General features: G+C 47.4%; 1 protein-coding gene and 1 long non-coding RNA gene across 2 annotated transcripts in view; one reads left to right on the top strand and one right to left on the bottom strand.

Annotated features, from left to right (window-relative positions):
* The window catches only part of ADAM19 (ADAM metallopeptidase domain 19), an 89,799-nt gene extending 66,265 nt beyond the window's left edge, over positions 1 to 23,534 (top strand). The window contains exons 12-23 of the mRNA XM_055560638.1: positions 1,449 to 1,626; positions 3,405 to 3,494; positions 5,135 to 5,330; positions 6,579 to 6,687; positions 7,925 to 8,129; positions 9,111 to 9,188; positions 9,307 to 9,415; positions 10,454 to 10,598; positions 11,435 to 11,519; positions 11,811 to 12,035; positions 18,966 to 19,118; positions 19,993 to 23,534. Of these exons, the coding sequence (XP_055416613.1) occupies positions 1,449 to 1,626; positions 3,405 to 3,494; positions 5,135 to 5,330; positions 6,579 to 6,687; positions 7,925 to 8,129; positions 9,111 to 9,188; positions 9,307 to 9,415; positions 10,454 to 10,598; positions 11,435 to 11,519; positions 11,811 to 12,035; positions 18,966 to 19,118; positions 19,993 to 20,046 (1,627 nt within the window). The 3' untranslated portion in view covers positions 20,047 to 23,534. The remainder of the gene's footprint in view (positions 1 to 1,448; positions 1,627 to 3,404; positions 3,495 to 5,134; positions 5,331 to 6,578; positions 6,688 to 7,924; positions 8,130 to 9,110; positions 9,189 to 9,306; positions 9,416 to 10,453; positions 10,599 to 11,434; positions 11,520 to 11,810; positions 12,036 to 18,965; positions 19,119 to 19,992) is intronic.
* Positions 412 to 3,786, bottom strand: LOC129636901 (uncharacterized). The gene is made up of 3 exons (XR_008707191.1): positions 3,526 to 3,786; positions 862 to 982; positions 412 to 504 (listed from the first exon to the last, which is right to left on the bottom strand). It is a non-coding gene; the product is annotated as an uncharacterized LOC129636901 (long non-coding RNA).
* Positions 23,535 to 24,842: the final 1,308 nt, after the last annotated feature.

Below are 24,842 nucleotides of genomic sequence, written 5' to 3'. Positions count from 1 at the left end.
ATGTCTTTTCCACTTCACGAATTTTTGCTGAGAACCCATTTATAACAGTCACAACCCTTCATCCCTTCATGTGAAGGAAGTGTGATCAGGGCTGTCACACCTAGCCCTGGAAGCACTGATGTTGCCTCCAGAACAAGGAGAAGGAAGGACAGCAACCCCCCACCCCACAGTGACTCCTCAGGGGTTTTACAGGCTGCATTTACCACAAGGAACAGGGACAAGGCAGCTCCATCTCACTGTAGTTCTGAGGGGTCTTTAAACCAGAGCCTTTTAAAGAGAACTCTGAAGTTGCTTCAGAGGACTTACAGTCAGTGTCTGGACTCACACAGCAGAGAGCAGCAGGTTCTTCAGGGAACTGAGTCACTCTTCAGAAGGCATCATGGTGGGAGCTTGTGTTCCTCCTACGGAAAGCCACTAGGGCCAGCTCATGCTGCTCAGGGAGTGGTGTTGCTGTGTCTCTGAGAGGAGATGCAGCTTGCTTGGTGTTCCAGTGTCTTCTGCTCACTTCGTGGAAAAAGTGTCACACAAAGGATGATGTCGATATGAAAGAGACAGACAGCTCCATGGTTCGTGCTCAAATCTCTGCTCTTTGAACAAGGTTCAAGCTCACTGTTAAGTCCACCTCTTTCTCTCTCAATCTAAAAATCTTATTTGTAGACAGGTGGTTGAGAGAGTTATGTTAATTACTACAATTTGTTTTAAACTGTTCAGACAATTTAGTAATTTAACAATTTTTAGTGACAAGCTTTTTGTGACATTCCTGACAACTGAAGGAAACCCTCTGGTGTCTAACCTGTACTTGGTTTAGGTAATTGGGATCAGGATAACTCTTCCTCTGTACACCCAGATCATGGTACCTACCTGTCACCAAGGAGTGCATGACTTCTGATTCTTTTCCCCAATAGCGGGATGTAGGGCCTTTCACACTCTTGTGATACAGACCATGTGTTTGTGAGTTGGGCTGTTGAGTTTGGAGCACTGCCTGCATCGTTAGAACAGAGATCAGATCACTGGCCCAACAAAGAAATTAAACCCATAAACTTGGCCTTTTTTGGCCTGGTCTTCTGTTCTAAGAAAATCTCCATCTAATATCAGCTTCAGGAAAAGTTTGGGTTGGCTGAAATTTTATTCCGCTCTAAGGCTCAAGAGACCTATTGTAACATACTAGTTATCCTTTATTTATTGCAACTCCTTCATGGAAAGGGCTGAAATCGTTGCATCGGATTCTCAAATAAATTCTCCATGGAGAGAAAGGGAAAAAAAAAAAAAACATTATGTGGTGGTTAATACTTCTTAGTTCATAGAAAGTTAATGTACAGGTGATGTTCTTAGGGGGCAGAATGTATGTGCATGGGCCTGTGGGGGTCTGAATCCAGCTGGAATCAGCCTCATGGGCGGCAGCTTGATGCTCAGACCCCCAGCTGATTCTGCCCTGGCTCTCCTCTCAGGCACCCCTTTCCCAGAGTGTTCAACAGATGCAACAGGAGGGAGCTGGACAGGTATCTGCAGTCAGGCGGGGGGATGTGTCTCTCCAACATGCCAGACACCAGGACGCTGTATGGAGGCCGGAGATGCGGAAATGGGTACCTGGAAGATGGGGAAGAGTGTGACTGTGGGGAGGAGGAGGTAAGGTGTCATGCCATGTTAGTGGGAGGGGAAGAATTTACAGTGACTTCAAATCTCAAGGTCAAAGAGCATGTATCTGAAAATTAGTCACAGGCATTTCCTACATACACGTGGAGGTCAAAGACCCCATCACAAATAACATGTGGGGAGTAAGCCTTAAATATGGACCATTTATGTAGATTCTCCCAGTTTGAGGTTGACAGTATCTGTGTCCAAAATGCAGGGGAGTTCTCCTTGTGAGCATCTGATCTATCCAGAAACCACAGTCTTGGCCAGTGGAGCTACAGATGGCTTCCTTGGCTGTCCACAGCTGGATACATGAACTTCAACCTGGGCATTATGAGGATACTTAAAATAACAAGCTCATGCTCTTTGACCTGTAGAAGAAATGACTGAAAGGGGATGTAGGAAGTCCTGTCAAGTCTGAAAGGGGCTTCTAGGAGGAAGAAAGAGCAGAATTGGTGGTGTACAAGCCCTTTCCTTCCTTCTGATCTTCAGGATGAATATAGTAGGCATATCATAGCTCTGTCACTTCTAACAGATGCTAGCAGTTCTGCAAAAAGCAGAACTGGATAGTTTCATATCTATTTTATGAAGCATGAAAATATGAACGTTAACGTGCAGAACAGTTTGTGGGAGAATGTGTCAGTAGTCTATGCATTCAGAATAAACTCTGGGGATGAGATTGAGGGTCTGTATATGTGGGTAAAGACTATTTGCTTTTTTAATCTTCTCTATGGTTTGACTTTTTTAAAATGCCAGCACATAACTTTAATAAAACAAGAACCATTTAAAGGCTTCCCACCTGCACCAGCATGAGTTCAGAGAGATCGGCCCAGACCCTTCAGAAAGGAGAGAGTTGTGTTATCATGGAGGGCCCAGTGAGGTTAAGGGGCCCACTCCTGAGTGGGCTTGGCCAATGGCTTATATTCAGAGCAGTTTCTCCTTCAACAAATGAGTATGTGATACTAGGTCATGTGTCGGGGATAGGAAAATAAATAGGTAGGAAAAAATAGACATGGTCCCTGTCCTTATGGGGTATATAGTCCAAAGCCAGAAACACACATTGACCAAATAGCTGCAAAAATGTATAAATACAACTGTGGTAAATAGCAGGAGAGCCAATAGCATGATGCTAGGAGTGTATGTAACATGAGGGGAGCTGCCCTACTCAGGTGGGGGGGACTCGGACCCTACACTCGAAGGCGGAGGTAGGAGTTAGCAAGGGGCACGAAGAGGGGAAGGCACACTTTAGCTAGTGGGAGAGCTGCGCCTTGGGGTGGGAAGACGCCTGGTGCGCTAGAAGGGGAGGAACACAGGTCCGCCTGGATCCCAGGAAGACATGGTCTCTGGATGTTGGATTGGGGATGAGAAAAACAAATCATGACATTTCCTTATAATGTAGTACTATGCTAAAAATCACATTTTAGACGAATCCATGATTACAAGGAAAAGTGGGGGTAGTGTGTTAAGTTTAAAAGTGGTATGGTTACTGTGATTTTGTAAAATAACTATATGTTTATAAATGTGTCAGGATGCAGTTGTGTCTAAGTTGGATGTTACTGATGATTCTGCTTATGTATATTCTCTACAATATATACATACTATCTTAATGATAAAGCTATAAAGTGGTGTTTTGGGTAGAGATTTCCCAGGGAGCTGGAGTTCCAGGGGCACATGAGGTGGGATAGGGGGTAAAGGCCCCTCCTCCTGCCTTGTCTCCCATCTCCCTGCTCTGCTGCCTCGGAGGCTCACGCCCCCTCTCGCTGCCTCCCCAGGAATGCGAGAACCCCTGCTGCAATGCCGCTAACTGCACCCTGAGAGAGGGGGCCGAGTGTGCGCACGGCTCCTGCTGTCACCGCTGTAAGGTAAGGGGCCCTCCCTGCCCAGGGTTCTGACCTGACAGTCCGAGGCTCTGCAGGGGCTGATGGCCAGATTCAGCCTCAGTCCTGGGGAAGTGGTGGTGTCAAAGTTAGCCAGAAAGAGCCTTTGAACAAAGTTTCCCTTTTTCTATATTTGACGTCACTGAGTTCAGATTATCCCAGAAGGCTGTGTGGGACTCCTGGAAAGTGGGAAATTAAAAAAAAAAATGTCCAGAGAGAGTAGGCTTGATTTTATTTGGCATTCATAATATTCCTCATCACAGTTTTGATTAACATTAAGGGATTGCTTGTTAGGTGCCAGGCACAGTGCAGAGAATTTTATATGTGTCATCTCATTCAGGCCTTATAGAACACCTATGGGGTTTATGTTAATATCCTCAACTTAAGATGTAGAGACTGAGGCTCAGAGGGTATAAGTGACTTCTCCAGGGTTAAACAGTGAGGAAGGGGCTGAACCAGGTTTCTCTGACTCTGGAGCCCACATTCTTAGTATTGATTGGAAGAGCACATCATTTTTACCGCAAATGTTACTATAGGTCTGCATTCTCTTATCTATAATTCTGAAATTCAGGAAGTTCTAAAAACTGAAAAAAAAATTTTTTTTAAACTCATTTGGTGGCAAAATTGGATCTCAATTGACATAAATCAAATTATAGTCTTTTTTAAAAAATAACACTTAAAGCAAATAGTGTATTTCATTGCAAAAACATTAGTGTGTTTGATTATAAGGTATAATCCTAGGCCTTGATGCTGGGTTATGTAATATACATATGTCATGTGTATGTATATATAGAGAGATATACACATATACATATGTATGTACCTCTGTGTAATGTCTGCTTTCTCAAATCTGTGAAGTCTGGGGCCCATCTGGTCCCAGGGTTTTAGATTGGATCGTGGACTGTGCTTCCACCTAAACTCAGACTTACCAGTTGCCCAAGGTGTGCTATTTGATCAGGTTATTTCATCTGCAGAATGGGGCAAATAGCAGTATCTAGCTCATGGACATTGTGAGGATCTCATGAGATGAACACGTGCAACATACTTAGCCTGGAGCTTGACTCGATAATGTGGGTGTATTATTGCCAGAGTGCTTGTGAATTCAAAGATGCATGAATGCTAGTTTGTGTGTGAGTGTGTGTGTGTATCTGTACATATATACTAGTGGGCTTTGCTCTTCTGCCACTTACTAACCATGAAACTTTGGAGACATGCCTCAGATTTCCTCATCTATAAAACAGGGATAATTATATTACATAGGACTGTCATGAAGACTAAATGAAATATTATTTGTCCTGGGCATTTAAATAGGAGCTCCATAAAGTAGCTGTTATTACTAAAGCACTTAGTGAACTGTAAATAGTTGCATAAATATTATTTCTTACCTGATTCTTAAGACTGCTATGTAGAGCTAACATTTGTAAAACCACCTTGAAACTAAGTGTTCGATGTTTCATGTTAGATGATTTATGGTGGTTTAAGCTAATGAGGTCACGTAAAAAGTGCTCTGAAATAATGGTAAGGGATTTTCTGTTCCATGGGAGTGATGCTCATGAGCCCTTGCTGGGAGGATTGAGGACAGGTAGGAGATTGACTTTATCCCCCCTTCTTGTTCCTCGGCTCAGCTGTTGGCCCCGGGCACACTGTGCCGTGAACAGGCACGGCAGTGCGACCTCCCAGAGTTCTGCACGGGCAAGTCCCCCCAGTGCCCCACCAACTTCTACCAGATGGACGGCACCCCTTGCGAGGACGGCCAGGCCTACTGCTACAATGGCATGTGCCTCACCTACCAGGAGCAGTGCCAGCAGCTGTGGGGCCCTGGTAAGGCGCTCCCCAGGGGGCGGGTCACCCTCCTTCCACCCTGCTGCTTCCTAGCCAGCCTCCCCCTTCAGACACTCTGGATTGCTTAGGATCAGGCTTTACAAGAGCATCTCCAGATATTACCCTTTTTATCCCCTTGCCTCAAGGTAGACTTTCAGCAGGAGGCAGTACACAGTATTCTTCCTAGTTCCTTGATGCTTTAAATTCTCATAGTGAGTGAATGGATAAGAATAATCCAACAAAACAGGTGGACGATGGAGCTGTGAGCAAAGTATCAACTATGAGATGGGATTTTTTTTTCATATATCATATTGGAAAAGAATGAAAAATTAATATAAGTTGGCATGATAATACTGTAACAAGAATAATAGTAATATAGTTGTGGAGAAAACCATATTATACATGTGGGGAAACAGATGTGTACAACCCCAGTGGAAAGCAGTTTGGAGATACCAGAATTTTAAGTGTACCTGTCATTGGACCCATCCATACTACTGCTTAGGGATGTGTCCTACGTTTGTATTTGGCCAAGTAGATTTACAAGGATATTTATTACAGCACTGTTAGAGCAGTAACAACCCATAAATCCTTCAATAAATCCTATCAGTTAAGGTAATTCTGGTGCACCCAAATACATTGGGACTCCATAAGCTGAATAAAAGGACGCAGCTCTGTATGTACTAAGTAAAAAAAAAAAATGTGAATAGACTATGTGGCCATTCCTTATTGGATAGATTATCTCTAGAAGATACACAAGAATTGTATCTAGAAGGTGGAGATAAAATTATCTTTAGAAAATACACTATTAATTGATTGCTTCTCCAGGTTTTAGGGATGTGGGAACTAGAATGACTAAGTAGAAAAAACTGAAAAATGTATTTTATTCTTAAAAATCTTCTGCAGGTATTACCTTTATTTAAAAAAAAAAAAAAAAAACAACAAAACAACATAACAAACACCTGAAATGAGAAAGGGCTTCTTCATGAGAAAGAAGGCTTAGCACACACACCTCCCATAGATATAAAACCTCAATAAAGTGTAAAGAACTGATATAAAACCTTTTTTTATGAGTAGGTCTTGAGAAGGTGGGGGTGGACTAACAGATAGGGATAAAGAAAAGGCTGAATATTCCCTTCCATAAAACTTCCTTACTTCCTGATTTTGCCAGGGGCTAGTTCTGTCCTTTGGGGGCTTCTGACTTCTACTAAAGTTGGCTGGTGTGCTGATAAATGTTTCTTGCCCACCCAGGAGCCCGGCCTGCTCCTGATCTCTGCTTCGAGAAGGTGAATGTGGCAGGGGACACCTTTGGAAACTGTGGGAAGGACATGAATGGGAAACACAAGAAGTGCAACATGAGGTGATGACCATAAGGCAGACCCCATGAGATGAGGATGCCAAAGCAAGTCCTGCTCTTTCGTCACTCCCACCCACTCATCCGCTTGGTTGGCCCTAGAGCGGGCCCTTAAGTAATCTCTTGCAGGCCCTTTTGACAATGCACCATTCAGCCCTAAGGAAGTCAGAGGGAGGGTGTGGATGCAATGCTTCCTAGAAGGCTGGTCACATTTCCTTTTGGGACCTTCTTATACTAGGGCAGCCCGTCAGCCCTCTTGGGTCATTTCCGCAGGGTACTAATTATACCCTCATCTGAATAGCCTGTCATTCACCCAGTCGTTCATTCATTTCAACCATCCATCCACCTACCCACCCATCCACTATCTATTGTGGATTTACCATGTGCCAGACACTGGGCTGAGTACATGGAACTTAAGAGGATAGTGTAATAATGGAAATATGGTGGGAGCCACCCAACTCACCTTAGTGGACTGAAGTGGTTTCCCAGAGGAAGTTATGCTTAAGCTGCGATCTGGAGAAAGTATCTATTTGAACAGGATGAGGAATGGTGCTGGTACATGGTCGAGTGTCCCAGGCAGAGAAATGAATAGAGAAAAGCTGGTGGTAGGAAGAATTGATAGCAACTTGATATAGTTAAAGTATAATGTTGGGGTGCAGCGGGGTGGGGGCGGGTGTGGGGTGCGCTACTGAGAAATGAGCCTGGCTAGTTGAGCAGGGACCAGATCATGAGAAACCTTGAGTACATGGCTAGGGGAGTTTGGACTTTGGCTTGAGAGCAGTTTGGAAATTAGGCCCTTGTAGGGCAAGTCTGGAGCAGGGAGACCAGTTTCCTGGTGTCTAGGTGAGAGAGGATGGTGGTGTGAACTTGGGTTGGTATATAGGACGGAGGAGGGAGGTCAGGGATGACACCAGGCTTCTTCTGGCTGCAACACCCGGCTGCTTGGGGGTACAAAGAGCATAAGGGGTTAGGTTGCTCAGGTCAGGCAGTTCTTGCAGTAAAGGGGACTTCCCAAGGCCAGCCCTCTGGCTACATCTACTTGGGAATAAAGATATAGCATCCTATCCTTGGTCTAAGACCACACAGAGGAATTCTGGCTGAGTCCCTACAGCACACTCATTGCCTTTTGCCTCTTCCCCATACAAACCTGCTGTCCCAGTTGAGAAAGACTGAAGCTCTTTGGTGTCCCAGCTCTTCCCTGTCTCTGATTCCATCTCCTTCCCTCCTCCTCTCTTGGGCTCAGAGATGCCAAGTGTGGCAAGATCCAGTGTCAGAGTTCCGAGGCCCGGCCCCTGGAGTCTAATGCAGTGCCCATCGACACCGTCATTGTGATAAATGGAAGGCAGATCCGATGTCGGGGCACCCACGTCTATCGAGGTCCCGAGGAGGAGGGTGACATGCTGGACCCCGGCCTGGTGATGACTGGGACCAAGTGTGGCCATAACCACGTAAGTTCCTTCCTCCAGCCTCACTTAGCCTCTGGGTTGCACAGGGCAGTGATTGAAGTGGGAGTCTGGGGGAGGATGCCTGGGTTCAAATCCCAGCTTCCCCAACCTCTTTAGCCCTGTGGCTTACATTCTTTATAGAGCATTCTATTAAGAGCAAGACCCACCCCATAGAATTGTTGTATGGATTAAATGAGATAATCCCTGTAAACTGTTTAGAAGGATTGGCTATTATATCTCTTTTGTCCTCATCATTAATTATCATATGAATTATGAAATGGTCTAAACTAGGAGTCCGGAAAGCCTGGGGTGGCTATCTGAGAGTTAACTCTGAGAATAACATTGTAAAACACATCTGAAGCACTCGGTGTGGTACCTGGCACAAAGTAAACAGCTATCACCATAGTCATTATCTTTAAGTATAATGTTTAAATTAGTACATATTAATATACAATTAAGTAACATAGAACCAATATATAGTAATATAAAATGAAATCACACATATTTATTATATGGGCTTCCCAGGTGTGGCACAGTGGTAAATAAATAATCTGCTTACCAGTGCCAGGAGATTCAGGAGACTCGGGTTCAATCCATGGGTCAGGGAAATCCCCTGGAGAAGGAAATGGTAACCCAGTCCAGTATTCTTGCCTGGAGAATCCCATGGACAGATGAGCCTGGTGAGTTACAGTCCATGGAGTTGTAAAGAGTCGGACACAACTTAGCAACTAAGCACGCACGCACATTATATTATTATATTTTCTTAAAATTTAATATTTGTTGTTTTCTCCCTCATTGCAAGAGAAATAGCAGAACTTAGTTAATTGTCATCCTGTCCTTGAATTTTTAGGTTGTTTTTATCACTATAATAACCTGAAGCAGGCTGCCTTTTTGAGTCCCATTATGTTCTGAATGCAAAACCTCAGTCTCCTAATCCCAACCAGTGTCCCTTCTGTTGTGCTGACCGGTTTCTTCTCATTACAGATTTGCTTTGAGGGGCAGTGCAGGAACACCTCATTCTTTGAAATGGAAGGCTGTGCGAAGAAGTGCAACGGCCATGGGGTACGTATGCTGGGGGTTCTGGGGCTCCTCTGCGATGATGTCCATAGGGGCAGGCACTGTGGGAAGCCAGAGCTCTCTAGGGTGCTGACACCTCTTCCCTGCCCTGCCCTTGCTCCAGGTCTGCAACAACAACCAGAACTGCCACTGTTTCCGGGGCTGGGCCCCACCCTTCTGCAACACGCCGGGCCAAGGGGGCAGCATCGACAGCGGGCCCATGCCCCCCGAGAGTGAGTGGCCGGCCTGCGTGGCTCATGCCCACCTTTGTGAGGAGGGATGGGTGGCATAATGCAGAGGAATAATAAGTCAGCACTGTCATCCTGATTTTTATAGATGAGGGAACAAGAGGAGCTGAGTGGGAGGAGTGGCCCAGGCTAGCAGCCTGGTGTGGGGCCCAGCTCAGTTGCTCTTCCTCTGTCTCTGTCTCTCTCCCTTCTGTTGAGGAGCCTGTTCCTGCTTACAGAGAGATTAAGACAGACCACAGGTTATTGAATAATCCATTCTATCTGGGGGTCAGTGGTAGCAACTACCCCTTCTCAACCACTTAAAATTAATCATGAACCTAGGGCACATTATAGTGACTCAGATGCCCTTTGATGGACAAAGCTTAAAATGAGGAGCTGGAAACTCAGAAACGTATTTCAGGGATTCTAGCTCTTTGGTTTCCAAACTTTAAAAAAATAATAGCAAAAACAAATTTTTTTTTTTTTGAGCAAAATCTTTCAAGGAAGAAACCTCAATATATAAAGCAGTTAAAAGTAGTGTGTCACTGGTCTATATATATTTTGTACATTTAGATTTATAATTCATGAGAACATTGAGGCGAATTTGGTGAAACCAAATGTGAAATTATGGATTATGCTTCTAATCTTAGATCAATCTATATGTCTCAGTGTTTTGTGGTTGCTTTGTGTCCAGGAAAATCATGATTTAGGCAGAAAACAAGTGGTAAATAATAATAGAGCTGGAATAATAGAGCTCCTTACCTTATATGAAAAGGAATGCTTTTCAATTAAGCAGAAGTAGCTGGAGAAACTTTACTGTGAAGTCTCTGCCAAGCACGTTGACCTGATTATTGAAGCTAGTGATATTAGTGACTTCCCAGTGGGACATAGTATGTGTTTTTTTGTTATAGTTTTTAAGTTAAAATAAGTAATACAAGGTAAATGAAAATCAAGGATCTGAAGAGTATCTGGAACATATTATTTGAAATCCACTGCTGAAGCCAACTACTTCTAAATCTGCCACTTGGGTTCTGTTTCTGGAAGGCGCTGGTCCTGTGGTCGCCGGAGTGTTTTCAGCCATCTTTGTGCTGGTGGCCCTGATCATGATGTATCGCTGCTGTAAACAGAACAACAAACTGGGCTACCTCAAGTCCTTAGCCCTCCCTTCCAAGCTGAGGCAACAGTTCAGGTATGACGGGGTGCTGTGAAGGATTTGAGGTCTACTTGGGGGTCACAGCTTTCTGAAAGCAGTGCCTGGTTTTAGAAAAAGAAGGTGGTGGTGGTGGTGGGTCTCATTTAGTTGGAAGGCAAATGCCCAGTGCACGTCACCCTCACCCCTTCTGCTACGCTCCATGACCACAGCAAATATTACTACTTGATTTTTATTGTAAGCAAGCTTGATTGAGCCTGGTCATCACTTCAGAAGCCTTCTCAGCAGAATGCCCCCAACCAATTCAAGCTGGAATGTGAAATGAAATCTATCCTGTATCTAATGGATTTTCTCCCCATCTTGGAGCCCAGAAAGTGAGGCAATAGAGGAAAACTGACCAGCTCAAGTCAATCACAGAGGTGGCTAGACATCAACTTAAGACAGAGAGTAATTTTTGTCCTAAGTAATTCATTCCTGTGGATATTAAAGATGTATAGTCTCCAAGTCCTCTGTTATAAATCATACTTTTTCCAGAGGAGATTTTTAAATCCCAGGTCCTCCTGGAATGATGCCTGAGGGAGATTGGTTGATGGCTGGTAACATCCTTGTCTTCTTGGGGGAGAAAGGTCTTAAAAGGGTGAAGAAAAGATACTGAGGCACACTGTGCTGTATATGAGGCCAACTCTCTTTCCTTGGGAGTTTTCCACTGGCCACTGTCTCCATGCCGAGGGAGCTGGGCTTCAGGAGGGCCAATCCCACTTCCGCTAGAGCAGATTCAGGGACGACTGAGCTGCTGGCTGGCCACACCTGGGTCAGGGCGAACTCAGGCAGTGACCTTCAATGAACAACCTGTGCTTCTCCTTCCTTATTACTAGTTGTCCCTTCAGGGTGTCTCAGAACAGTGGAACAGGCCATGCCAACCCGACGTTCAAGTTGCAGACACCCCAGGGCAGGCGAAAGGTAAGGGCTTTGCACCATGAACTTTGCTACTTTGACCTTCTCTCTTAGGACTGTGCTAGATTTTTCCATAAGCATCTTTGTGGGCCCCTTGGGATTGGTAATAAATGACACTTTCTTGGCCTGAGAGATGGTCAGCTGGTTCTACCATCCCCTCATGACTTTAAAAGTTGCATCTGACCTCCGGGATCCGAGGTCTTTGTTCGTGCCAGTGGGACACCCAAGGCCACCCCCAAGTTTTTAAGTGCATTAAGGGTTCCTGTATCTCAGGCATTCCTCGTCTTATGCACATAGGTGACCAACACTCCTGAAACCCTGCGGAAGCCCTCCCAGCCTCCTCCCCGGCCCCCTCCAGACTACCTGCATAGCGTGTCACCACCTGCGCCATCGCCAGCACACCTCAGCAAGGCTGCTAGAAACTCCCCAGGGCCCAGACCATCAGTAGAGAGGAAAGAATCATCCAGGGGACCGCCCCCAAGCCGGCCAGTGCCCCCCGCCCCTAAGTGCATCCTCTCCCAGGTAAGTGGCTTCTCAGCAACCCTGGGTCAGGAGCATCACTTGTCAAGCCATCAGCCATGAGGAATGATGGAGGCTGGGAAGAGAGAGCTTGCTGAGTCCTGGGCTGGCTGCCCTTTCTGCATTCTGGTCCATATTGGGCAGAATGTGAGGTGATGAGATGGGGAAATATGCTACAGAGCACTTCCTCCCTGGTTGGCCTCTTCTTGGCAAGCCGGCACCCATCTTCCACCCCAAATGTGCATGTTCAGTCAGTGTTTCAGTTCCCCGTGGTCTTTCCCTGTCTGCTGGGCCTTTGCAAATGCTGTCCTCTGCCACATACACTTTCTTCCCTTTGCACCAACATCTCGTGTTCATTCTTAGATCCCCTGTTAAATGCTGCTTCCTCCAAAAAGCCTTCTCTGACCCCCAAGCCCAAGTTTGGTGTCCCTGCATGTCTCTCATCATAGTACTTATTCCACCACGTTGTGCCGATCAGTACCTTGCAGTAGTCGGGAGGTCTTCCTGAGGGATGTAGGGTGATGCTTTGCTCATCTGGGGGCAGGTCAAGGGGCCCGGCCTGGGAGGGGTGGGCAGGGTCTGGGCTGCCCCCCATCACTGGGGTTCTTTAGAAGCAGAGGCAGTCCTGTTTACCCGGCGTGTCTGTGCTCTGCTGGCTCCAGCTGTACCTTCCGGCAGGAGTTCCTACAGCACAGACACAGATGTTGGGTGGTGGCCAGGCGTGGTGCCTTCCGGAACCACCTGTGTTTTACCCTCAGTTGGGGTAGGGGACTTGCCCATTTTCCTCCTGGGACTGTTGTTCTTGGGCATGGTCCAGGGGGCTCAGGCTGTCCCTGTCCCTAAGGACTGTTGGCTCCAGGTCCTGGGGTCCCTGGGACGTTGCAGTGTCATGGTTCAGCAGAGCCAGGAGCAACAGGTTTGGTTCTCTGGTGATGCAAAGCTGCTGCAGTGTATGCTCCATTGCTCAGTCCTGTTTGACTCTGTGACCCCATGGACTATAATCCACCAGCCTCCTCCATCCATGGGATTTCCCAGGCAAGAACACTGGATCAGGTTGCCATTTCCTTCTCTAGGGGGATCTTCCCAGCTCAGGGATCGAACCTGCATCTCCTAAGTTTGGCAGGCAGATTCTTTACTCCTGCGCCACCTGGGAAGCCCTGCAAAACTGCTGCTCTCCTGTGTTTCTCATCTTGGGCAGGAGTGGGATAGAAAATTCCATACAGAAAGAGAAAAGAAAGACTGACAGGGAGAGAAGAAGCAAGAGAGAGGAGAGCAGAGGACAGGGAGTGTTAGGCTCCTTGGGCAACTATAACCGATACCGCAGTCTGGGGGTGGGGTGGTGCTGAAACCACAGAGACTACTTACTTCCTGACGGTTTTGGAGGCTGGAAGTCCAGCAGATTTGTTTTTTCTGCAGCAGCTCTCCTTGGCTTGCAGGTGACTGCATTCTCGTGTCCTGTGGTCTTTCCTTTGTGTGTGTGCGTCCTGATGTCTCTGTGTGTCCACAGAGACAGTCAGATTGGATTAGGGCCCACTTTAACGGCCTCATTTCAACATAATCACCTCTTTAAAGGCCATGTCTCCAGATACAGTCACATTCTGAGACACTGGGGGTTAGAGTGGTCACATGTGAGTTTTGAAGGCCACAGAAGGAGAGAGAAAGGGAATAAGAGGGGAGAAAGCAACCATGCGCAGATGAGGGTGTGAGGGGAGAACAGAGGAGGAGGGAGGGAGGGAGCAGTCCATGAGACCAGTGTTCCAGAAAATCTTGCACTGGAGGCTTGTTGAATGGAGATGGCTTCAGCCTGAGGGCAAGGTGCTGAGCAATAGGTTGGGGGAGGGGCTGGGTAGTGGACTCCAGCTGCATTGCCCTGGAGGCTGCTGGCAGGAATCCAGAGCCCAGAAAGCCCCTCAACCAGTGGCAGGTACCCCAAAATATACACCCCAAGCATGGCTTCAGGCCCAAACAGGGATTTCTCAACAGTGTTGAGGGCAGGCGGCAGGGATTCAGTCTGGGCAGACGCCCTTCCTGGGACCCGTCCGAGGACTGAGTTTCTGCTGCCCTCACTTTCTGTTTGGGGGAGCTGTCTCACAGGGTTGAAGGGGCCAGGCCAAGGGGGCGGTTTGTAAGTAGAGTAGCCAGGACTTGCACCTAGGGCTGACTCCAGACCCTCCACCACCCTGTGTGTCAGGCCCTGGGTAGGCTCTGGGGGCATCCGCACTCTCAGGTCTCAGCTCCACCACCTCCTAGCCTGGTGACTGGACCACTCTTGAGAGGTGGTAGGCAAAGCTTTGTAACCTCTTCTGCTCTCTCTGCACATGTGTGTGAACTTTTGCTTTGTACCTGGCACTGGTGAGCAAAGCAGAAGCCGTTTCTGCCTCCTGGAGCTCACAGCCTGCTGGGGAAGACACTGGTATGTGTGTAGTTACAGAAGTGGTAAGTGCTATGAAGGAGAGGTTCAGCTTGCTTACAAAGAGAGTTATCGGGGACTTGATCTAGTCTGGAAATCTGGGAAAGCGTCCCTGAAGAGGTGACATTGGAGCTGAAACCTGAGGGGTGAGCAGGAGTTAGCAGGCTGTGAGGGGCAGGAGAGGTTCTTAGACCAGGGACCTGTTGGTGGGGAAGCTTTGTGATGAAGAGAGCCCCCAGATGGAAGGAGCTTTAGAGCCCCTTTGCCTGGGGCCCAAGGAGCTATGGTAAGAAGCTGGAGAGCCAGGAGAGGCCAGACTGTGCCATGGGCCTGGATTACAAATTGGATTTGCATTCAATGGGAACAGGGGGGCAGTGGTGGGATGTGGGTGATGTGATCAGATTTGGTTTGGGATCTCTCTTTGTGCTACATTTAGGGAAGAGAGAGACACAGTGGCTAAGAGGGCCCAGAGATGTTTCTGGGGCTATTAATCTTCCTTTTTTTTTTTTAAACCTGGGTGAGGATTACGTTAGTGTGTTCATTCTGATAATTCATTTGGTTGTATATTTATGACTCATGTTTTTTATGTATATTACACTTTAATTAAAAAGTCATTTTAAAAAATGAAAGGCCTACTATGGTGGCATTTGATCAGAGGGGGATGAGGCTGAGTGCACAGACATTATCAGTTACAAGGTTTAAACTGTGTCTGGGGGAGAGGCGATGGTAGCATTGACAGGGTGAAGCCCATGAGGGGTGTATAGAAAAGAAAATAGACAGGACTTGGGGAACAGTTACTGCTGAGGGTTGGGAGGGGATAATCCCCGCCTGCACAGCTGCCCAGTGTCTGGTTTGGTTTGTGTAGCTTGACTGACAGAGGTGCTGCTGCTGAGGATGGGAGCATAGGGCCAGAGCAGTTCAGGGACTGTTTCCACCCCAGAAAAAGTGTTGGGTGAGGCCTCCGGTAGAGCCAAGCTGGGTTGAAGCAGACGTGGCCAGTGGCACGACCCTGCTCAGGGATGCCCAGTGTTGCCATGCTGATGAGGTTCCTGCCCAGATCACCTCTGTTAGCATGCATGCATGCGCGCACACACACACATACACACAAACACACACAAATTGTTCATTTTGCATAGCAAGCAGCCAAGAGAGCACAGCATTTCCCCACTGCATCCTGACATCTGCACCCAGCTGTTGCTTCCGCCAGAATGTCTCTGTCCTGGCCTCCAGGAGCCACTCTGGTTTGGCAGCTGTCTGGTCTGGAAGGGTGTGGGATCTCTCGGTCCTTAGGGGAAGGAATGGAGTGGGACAGCGTGGTTTTTTGGTCCCAAGAATCTGCTGCTTTTACTCATTTCTGCTCCCAGTTTTCTGCTGACTGAGAAGCTTCTTGCAGAAAATCTCTTATTTACTCCCACCCTCTCCCCATGCTTGCCATTTAGCCATTTTTATGCTCGCTCATGACCTCCTCAAGAAGGGGAACCATCCAGGTCAGCAGGCCCTAAAACCCTCACTTGTGGAATCAGCTTCTCTTGTACCAGCCTGGGGATCTGTGGGTGGTGGCATGGTCCAGTCTTTGCCCCTTAAAATTTGTTTTTTGATCACAGAAGAAATACAGTTATTTAAACTTTTCTGACTAGTGCAGAGTTTTATTTATTTTTTTCAACTAACTGAGCGACTGAACTGAACTGAAATGGATGTTGAGTGCTCACTGTATATGAGGCCCTGTTCAGGAAGCTTGAGCTGTATCCCTGAATCAGACAGAAAAGGACCTCTGGTCCTCTTTCTGGTCTATTGGGGAACAGAGAGAGAAAATAAAAAATAAGGGAGTATGCTGTGGTGGAATGGGGTGATATATACCAAGAAAGAAAAAGTAGATTAGGATAAAGGGGTCTGGGAATGCTGAATGAGGGGGTGCTGCAGGTTTTTAAATCTTATTCCCTTTTATTTTTATTATCTAAAAAAATTTGGCTGCCCCATGGGGCATGTCGTTCCCCAACCAGCAACTGAGCCTGCACTCCCTGCAGTGGAAGCAGAGTCTTAACCACTGAACATCCCAGCTGTTGTAGTTTGAGTCTTTATAGACTTTTCTATATATAGTATCATGTCATCTGCATATAATGACAACTTTACTTCTTCTTTTCCAATTTGGATACCTTGTATTTCTTCTTCTGATCTTGACTACTGTGGCTAGGACTTCCAATGCTATGTTGAATAGAAGTGGTGAGGGTGGGCATCCTTGTTCGGGATTGTAGTTGGAAAGGCTTTCAGCTTTTCACTGTCAAGTATTACGTTGGCTGTGGGTTTGTCATAAATACCTTTTATTATGCTGAGATATGTTCCCTCTATACCCACTTTGGTGAGTTTCTGTTCTGAATGAATGTTGAATTTTATCAAATGCTTTTTCTTCATCTATTGAGACAGTCAGTGGTTTTTGTCTTTTCTTGATGTGGTGTATCACATTAATTGATTTGCATATGTTGAACTATTGTTGTGACCGTGGGATGAATTCAGTTTGGTCATGATGTATGATCTTTTTTATGTGTTGGATTCAGTCTGTTAATATTTTGTTAAGGGCTCTTGCATCTACATTCATCAAAGATATTGGCCTGTAATTTCCTTTTTTGATGATTTTTGTCTGGTGTTGCTATCAGAGTGATGGTGGCTTCATAGAATGACTTAGGGAGTGTTCTCTTCTCTTTAATCTTCTGGAGTTGTTTGAGAAGGATTGGTGTAAGTTCTTTGTATGTTTGGTAGAATTCTCCAGTAAAGCCACTGGACCTGGACTTTTGTTTGCAGGGAGTTGTTTTTTTTATTATAGGTTGTGTCTCACTTCTAGTGACTAATCTGTTCAAAGTATCTATTTCTTCCTGATTCAGTTTTGGAGGGCTGTATGTTTCTAGAAACTTGTTCATTTCTTCTGGGTTGTCCAATTTATTGGTATAAAATTGTTCAGAGTTTTCTCTTATGATTTTTTTTTTTTTTTGTATTTCTGCAGTGTCTGTGGTTGTTTCTCCTCTTTCATTTCTTGTTTTATTTGGGTCCTCTGTCTTTTCTTCTTGGTGAGCCTGACCAGAGGTTTATTGATTTTGTTTATCCTTTCAGAAAACCAGTTCTTGGTTTTATTGATTGTTTTCTATTGTTTTTTAATCTCTGTTATTTGTTTCCTCTCCGATCTTTATTATTTCCTTCCATAAATTGACTTTAAGTTTTGTTTGTTTAAACCAAACTGCTTTTTCTAATTCTTTTAGATGGTAGGCTAGGTTGTTTGAGAGTTTTCTTGTTTTCTGAGGATGGCCTGTATCACTATGAACTTCTCTCTCAGGACTGCTTTTGCTGCATCCCATAGATTGTGTATGGTTGTGTTTTGCAGGGTGTTATAATTTTAAATAAGGTCATTGCTACTGCTATTGCTAAGTCGCTTCAGTCGTGTCCGACTCTGTGCGACCCCATAGATGGCGGCCCACCAGGCTCCCCCGTCCCTGGGATTCTCCATGCAAGAACACTGGAGTGGGTTGCCATTTCCTTCTCCAGTGCATGAAAGGGAAAAGTGAAAGTGAAGTCGCCCAGTCGTGTCCGACTCTCCGCGACCCCATGGTCTGCAGCCTACCAGGCTCCTCCATCCATGGGATTTTCCAGGCAAGAGTACTGGAGTGGGGTGCCTTGCCTTCTCCAAAATAAGGCCATTAGGGAAGGCCTTATTGAGAAGGTAGTAAAACATGAAGGTAATGTGAAAGTACAAAGGAAAGAATTGTGCCACCCACAGACAACCAATATGGAAAATATGATTTCTTCTTTTTAAAAATTTTATTTGTGCAGGTAATATACATATATATACTCTTGTTAAAAAAAAATTGAATGTTCACTTGGATGACCCCTCTCACCATGCACAGCCCACTCTTAACCTCTGACCTGTTATCAATTTGGTCTTCATCCTTTCTGACTCCCCACGTACTTTTGGATTTACATTGGTAGGGGACTGAGGGAGGGTGACTTGTTTCTCAAAACTATCCTCTGCAGCTTGTACCATGCCTTGCCATTCCTCTTGGTCATCTTTCCACCTCAGCACTTATCAGCCTACTTCATTCTTTTAAAATGCTGCGTCATATGTCACTGTGTAATTTTAGTAATTTGTTGATGAAAATTTTAATGATTTCTAATTTCTTTTGCTGTCATAAACAGTGCTTCGAGGAACATCCTTGCAGTTTCATTTCTGTGGCCCTGTGCAAATAGTTCTCTAATTGGGTAACAGGAAGTGGAATCATGTATTTAGGTCAGAGAATGATCACTTCTAAATTGAGTATGATTTCTGATTTTAATAGATACTGCCAACTTGCTCTCCAAAAAGGCTTTTTTTCCTGAGCAGGTAAACATGTACGCACACAATCTGTTTTTATAAATGGGACCATTCTTTTTAAATGGTATATACCTCTTCTCATCTGCTTTTGGCCTGTAACATACTGAGGACGTTTTCTCTTGAACGGGCGCCTCTGGCCTTTGAATGAGGCTTGTGGCTTTCTCCACAGGATCTCTCCAGGCCTCGGCCGCCGCAGAAGGCGCTCCCGGCTAACCCAGTGCCAGGCCGCAAGAACCTCCCTAGGCCGAGCGGCGCCTCCATCCTGCGGCCCCCTCCCTCCGGCCCTCCGCAGACCCGGCCCCTGGTGGCACCTGCCCCAAAGGTGAGTCTTCAGAAACCCCTGAGGTAAAAGCTGAGAGCAGAGGGATCCAGGGGGCAAAAATACGGTTGAGAAAACAGACCAGTTCATGCTTCTTGAGTAAGGCTGAACTTCCAGAACAAAAGCCAAGGACAAAAAGCTTAGCGTTTCTTGGTGCCTGAATGACTGTCCCTTAAATTGGTGATATCACCCCCTGGTGATAGAGGTGTTTTAGTTGCACATGAAAGCTGATGTTAAGGAGGCTGAGCTCTGGTACCTTCAAACCAGCTCTGCAGCTGGTGAGCTGAGTGGCCCTGAGCAAGTCACTCTTGAGTCTCCGATGCCTTATCTTGAAAGAGGTTTTAGGAAGCAGCAGTAGACAACCCCCCGCCCCCACCCCAGGTTGCTATGAAGGTCAAGGCAGTTAATTGCCATTAACTGCCAGCCTTTGGTGGGACTTCCCTGGTGGCTCAGATGGTAAAGCATCTGCCTACGCTGTGCACAATGGCCTTTCCTAATATATCTTCCTTGAAGCTGACATATTCTGTACGACCAGTCCTGGGGGTCGGGGCAGATGGGAGCCAGTGAGGAAGCTGGCTGACTGCCCTGTGTTCCCACGAGGCCCTGCAAACTCTGCAGACTGAGGCACAGCTTTGTTGAGAGGGAGGAGTAGGGATAGCTGATCAGCTGGGGTCAGGAGCGGGGTAGGGGGCGCCACCATGCCTCTCACTGGAGAGCTGATGGACAAGAAGACACGTGGACAGACTCTGTAGAAACCGTCGTTCCCAGCTGTCTGTCCCGTCTGCTCACCTGTCACAAGCAAGAGGACAGCACCCCATGTTTCCATTAATCTGCATGGATCTGACGTCTCTCTCCCTCCTCTCTTGTTTTTCCTCAGTTTCCTGAATACAGATCACAGAGGGCTGTGGGGATGACTAGCTCGAAAATCTAGACTCGTCTAAAGGGGCTTCTCCCTTCCCTTGAGGACTTTGAATACCACGGAGGAGCCGTTAGCCATGGGCTCTGGAAGAAGCATGTCTGGCCGCCTCCGAGCTCCTCCTCCCCAGCTCTCCTCCTCCCCAGCTCTCCTCCTCCTGGAACCAGCGCATCTCTGAAAATCTCCTTCTCGACTCAGTGCCTCCTCGGCCTCCTCAGGGGCCCAGAGTGACTACTACCCCACAGCATCCAAGTGTTGTTTGTGCAATATCCAGCCCCAGGTAGGAACAGGAAAGCAGAGGAGGACGAATGGCTGCTTCTCCCCCATCCACCCTCCAGCTGGGCCGTCCCCCCAGAGGTGCCAGTCCAGCTGGTGGTGGTCCGAGCTGGAGCCCAGCTGGGAAGCTGGTTTCGACCTTCAGGCCAGGACTCAGCTTGGAGAAGCCATCCATCCACGTCTGGGTACACGTGAGAGCTTTCTATTGCTTCTGTCTTCCTCCATGGTCCCAGGCTGGCTGGAGGCGGGCACTTAGCCTCCCTTTTAGCTCTGGGATCGAGGGGTCCCTCCCACTGCCCAGGGCATGGTCAAGGTCATAACTCCTGGCTCAGTGGTCACATGTGAACAAATCAAGTCTTCTCCTTACCACCCCTCACCACCCCCAAACCCCTACCTCCCCATATTCCCACGGGTCACTCTGACTCAGACAGGTACTATTTGTAGGTGTTTAGACAGCAGGGGGAGCATAGCCTGGGCCCCTCTGAGCCGTCAAGCCAAAGGTCGCCATCCGCTTGCCATGATTCTTGCTTGCTCTGTTTTCTCTTTTCTGCACTTTGCAAGTGCCTCATGCTTTTGATTTCTTTCCCTGCTTGGACCTGCCCAATGTGTGGTGCTGTGGAATGCGATTCCCCAGCAGTCCCGACTTCCTGGGACCTGGTGCTGTGACTTGCAGGTCAGGGTTCTGCCTGACGGTTGGCCCCGGGATTTCCTGGTTTCTCGAGAGTGATGACTGGCATGGCCTTGGGCCATGGCTGTGAGCTCCTAGCTTTACTGTCCATGGTTTTGTGACCTCAGCAGAGCGCAGGTCTTCCTCTCCCTGCCCTGAATCTGAGCATGGTCCTCAGGGACGGCGGCAGGTGTAGGGAAGGGAGCGGATGTCCTGGGAACCGCATCTATCCCCAGGCTGATCAGCAACGAGACAGGACTGTTGTCCTTTGAGCAGAGAGCAGACCTGTAGAGCTCCCTAGAGAAGCAGCCTTGATGGAGTCTGTGCTGGGACCAGCGAGACGATTCCTCATCCACTTCCTTGTGCTCTTTCCTCTGGTCCTGTCCTCCCCACAGGGAGGGGGGCTGTGCGGTGCTCTGCAGGCTGGGACAATTATCAGAGTCACCGGCGAGGTTCTCTGGGACTGTCTCCCATCCCAGAAAGGTGCTGGGCATCTGGGGGCTGCCCACCTCCTGCAATGAACAGATGTTTGCTCTTGAAAACCTCAGTTCAAGGAAGAGGCTTGAGTTCTCACCCCCAACCACTAGCCCAGGGCCCCATTCTAGCTCTCCATACACAATGGGTGCTTAATTGATGTTCTGGGTTTGGAGACAAGTGGGAGATTTGGGCTGTGCACCTGGTGGACTCTTGGGGTACATTTAGAAAGAGCTCAGGAAATGAAGTTCTCCTCCCTCAGGTAGTTAGGTAGTTGTGATGTTGGTGATATTCACACCTCTGTCTTGCTGACAAGGGTCCTGGTTGCGCCCCACACCCAATGTCCATCATCCTCACTTCCTGGTGGGGTCAGGGGACAGCCTTCCATTTAAGCATGCTACTCTAGATGCCCCAGGCCTCATGGCTGGGTCACAGAAAATGAAAGGCTAAAACACTTCCCCCACCAAAATCACCCTTAAGCCCAACCCCATGCCTCACCAATGATCCTGTGGTTCCGTCCAGCTTTCCTCCCCCACATCAGGAGGTGGAAGGCTCTGAGCTTTGAGCCTCTTGAATCTGAAATCCACCCTCCCTGGAACCAAACCGGAAAGAGACCTGGGTTGTTGCTTTCTTGTGTGTTTGTTTTCCATTATTTTAGTACCACCTCCATGTGATAAAAATTGTACTGTGAACTGGAAGATGGTTGAATTTTTAAAATCTGGTAAGACTTTTGGCAGCCTGTTCTATTTACTGTTTCTCTCCTGGTTCTGTTCAGGGAGGCAGGAGGCACCATTCTGGAAGGCCAGGGAGGCTGCCCGGGGGACAAGACTGGCTCCTGTGGCCCGCTTTTCCCCTCCTGTGTCCATGTGCTGCTTTGAGTTGACGAAACCCAGTATGGATTTAGGGAAGGAAGGACTACTCACAGGGATTACTGCAAGACTGGGGAAGGGAATGTTGTCAGGGGCACCGGGCAGTTGCTTTAGGAGAATGCTCGGGTGAGCTGAGTGGCTGCAAGATCTGTAAAGCATCTCACAGCTCAGAAGGAAGAGGCCTTTTATAGGAAGGAGTGAGCATGGCTGGAAAGAACCACATTCAGGGACAGACTTTGTGGTCAGCCTTTGGGGGAGGGGCTGATGCCGACTCTGGCCGAGGGCAAGTCCATGCTCAGGGTCTGATGGGGAGGAAAGGAGCTTAACTGAGGCTTGGTGGAGTGACTTAACCAGCCTTCTGTTCAGATGGAGAGTATGTAAATCTTTTTAGAAGCTAACTTAGCCTCCTACCAGTTTTTCAACCCTAGACTTGTTTTCCTTAAGAGCCTGGAAGGCATCTCTGAAATGTAAACCTCAAGGGATCTCAAGGGAGCTTGCATTGGCTCTCCTTGTCTCAGCGGGTTTTAGCCCAGGCACTGGGCTCCAGTGGTAACTGCCTACTTACCTTCGGTTCTTTTCAGCCTTGTTTACTTCTCCCTGTAAAAGAAAAGCTCCTTTCTGTCCCAGCTCTGAGAGCCTTGCAGATCTTACAGCGTCTCGTTGCAGATCTTACAGTGATGTCGTAGCCCCATCCACTATGGCCATGACCCCTCTCCATCTCTTGCTGTAATCCTTTAGAACAAAGCCTCCTCTTACCCATGTCAGAATTTGTTTTTGTTTTTTTTTTTGGCCGGGGGTATAGAAGACTCTCATGTTTTAAATCGGGGACTGGTTTTAAAGTCAGAGATTGCATTAAATGTATGTACAACAGCTCTGCAGGACACCCAAGAAAATCAAGACTATGCCAACTGGAATGGTGCCCCACCCCTCCCTAGGGAACCTGGTAAAGGAGAGGATCTGTAGAATCCACGCCAAGTGCCCCCAGAGCCACCCACCCTCTCTCACCACACACTGTGTGTACGTACGTATGTGTCTGGGATCCAGGGCAATGTGAATTTTCTTTTTATTTGGGAGATTGTTCACGGAAAACAGATCCTCTTTTCTCTCATTCACCTATTAATTGTTTACAATATTTGTATATCTATGCAAAATACTTGAATAGGCTATGGTGCCTTTTTTCCTTGTTTGTATTTAATTAAATTGTCATTTGAAATGTTGGCTGGTTTGACAGCTCGTTTGTTTGTTTTCATGTTGTATTGGCTAGCCTGGATACGATCCATCCCTGAGGACTCCTCAGAAGAGTCCCACAGGGACCATCCACCCAGCTTGTCAGACCACCGTGGAAGAACCTGAGCCACAGAGAAGCCTGGGGGTCTTTGCTTGTCTTGGCACCTGGACAAAAGCTGGTCTAGTTTAAATAGGTCTGGGGTCACTCGGGACATGAGTGATACAGACCTACCTTGAGGATTTGTGAGGGCTTAAAGTATTCATGGGAGGCTCTTAGCATTGTGATTGGTTCCTCCTAAGGGCTCAGACATTAACAAGGGATGGTAAAAACAAACCAACAAAAAAACAAGGGATGTGCAAAGTCTTCAGCGGACTGTATTCCCCAGACAACCTTTCCCTCTCTAGTGAAGGCTGGACTGCAGAAGACATTGGAGGGACAGGACCTCCTTGATAGCCACAACTCTCCAGAGATTGGGGCCTGGCCTGGCCCCCGACCCCAACCCTACCCCCCACCCCCCACCACCCCGTCCACCAGCACTAGAAGAACCATTTTAATTAGTCCATGTCCAAGGAGGGCCGAGATGTAAGCATCAAGTAAACACACTCAGAGGTCTTTATTACTGACCCCGCAGACCACACTCTCAGGGCCCTCAGATCACGGCCATTCTCAACATCCAATGGGTTGCATTGATTTTAGTTAGAGAAATCCACAGTCATTCAAAATTGGGGCTTTGGGGCTGGAGTGCGTGCAGAAAGCCAGTCTGTTCATTGGCGCTCTAAGGCCAGCAGGAGTTTGGCCTGGGCTTGGCTGTGCTGAGGGCCCGGGACACAGGCACAGGAATGGAGTTACACAGGGGGGCTCTACACCAGCTCGGGGGGCTGAGGGCCAGGACTTCCTTCTTGACAAATATACTGACTCCCTTACCTCCGTATCAATGATCCTTGAATCAACTGTCACATTCTCACTGCTGGAAAGAAGACAGGAAGGAAAACGATATTAATTCTCTCTCTCCAGCTGCTCTTGGTTTTTTGACTGCCTCCAGCCAAATGTGGGGGGACCACAGGCAGTCCCCAAAGCAGGTGGTGGTGCAGCAGTTGTGGCACACCGCCTCCCAGGGTGGGCAGCTCATCAGTGGACCGGGGACTTGGTGGCAATCTGGTCCATGGCCAGAATGACACCTGGTACCTAGCTTACACCCCCGCTTGGTCACTGAAGTTCAAAGCTGATCCCACTGGCCAAGCCTCTAAGGCTTCAGCCCAGAAGTTACCCAGAGGAGACTTCCCTAGCAGCCCAGTGG

The sequence above is a fragment of the Bubalus kerabau genome, chromosome 1 (genome assembly GCF_029407905.1).
Source record: "Bubalus kerabau isolate K-KA32 ecotype Philippines breed swamp buffalo chromosome 1, PCC_UOA_SB_1v2, whole genome shotgun sequence".
In the NCBI taxonomy this organism is placed as follows: Eukaryota; Metazoa; Chordata; class Mammalia; order Artiodactyla; family Bovidae; genus Bubalus; species Bubalus kerabau.
This window is presented reverse-complemented; position numbering and strand designations above follow the sequence as displayed.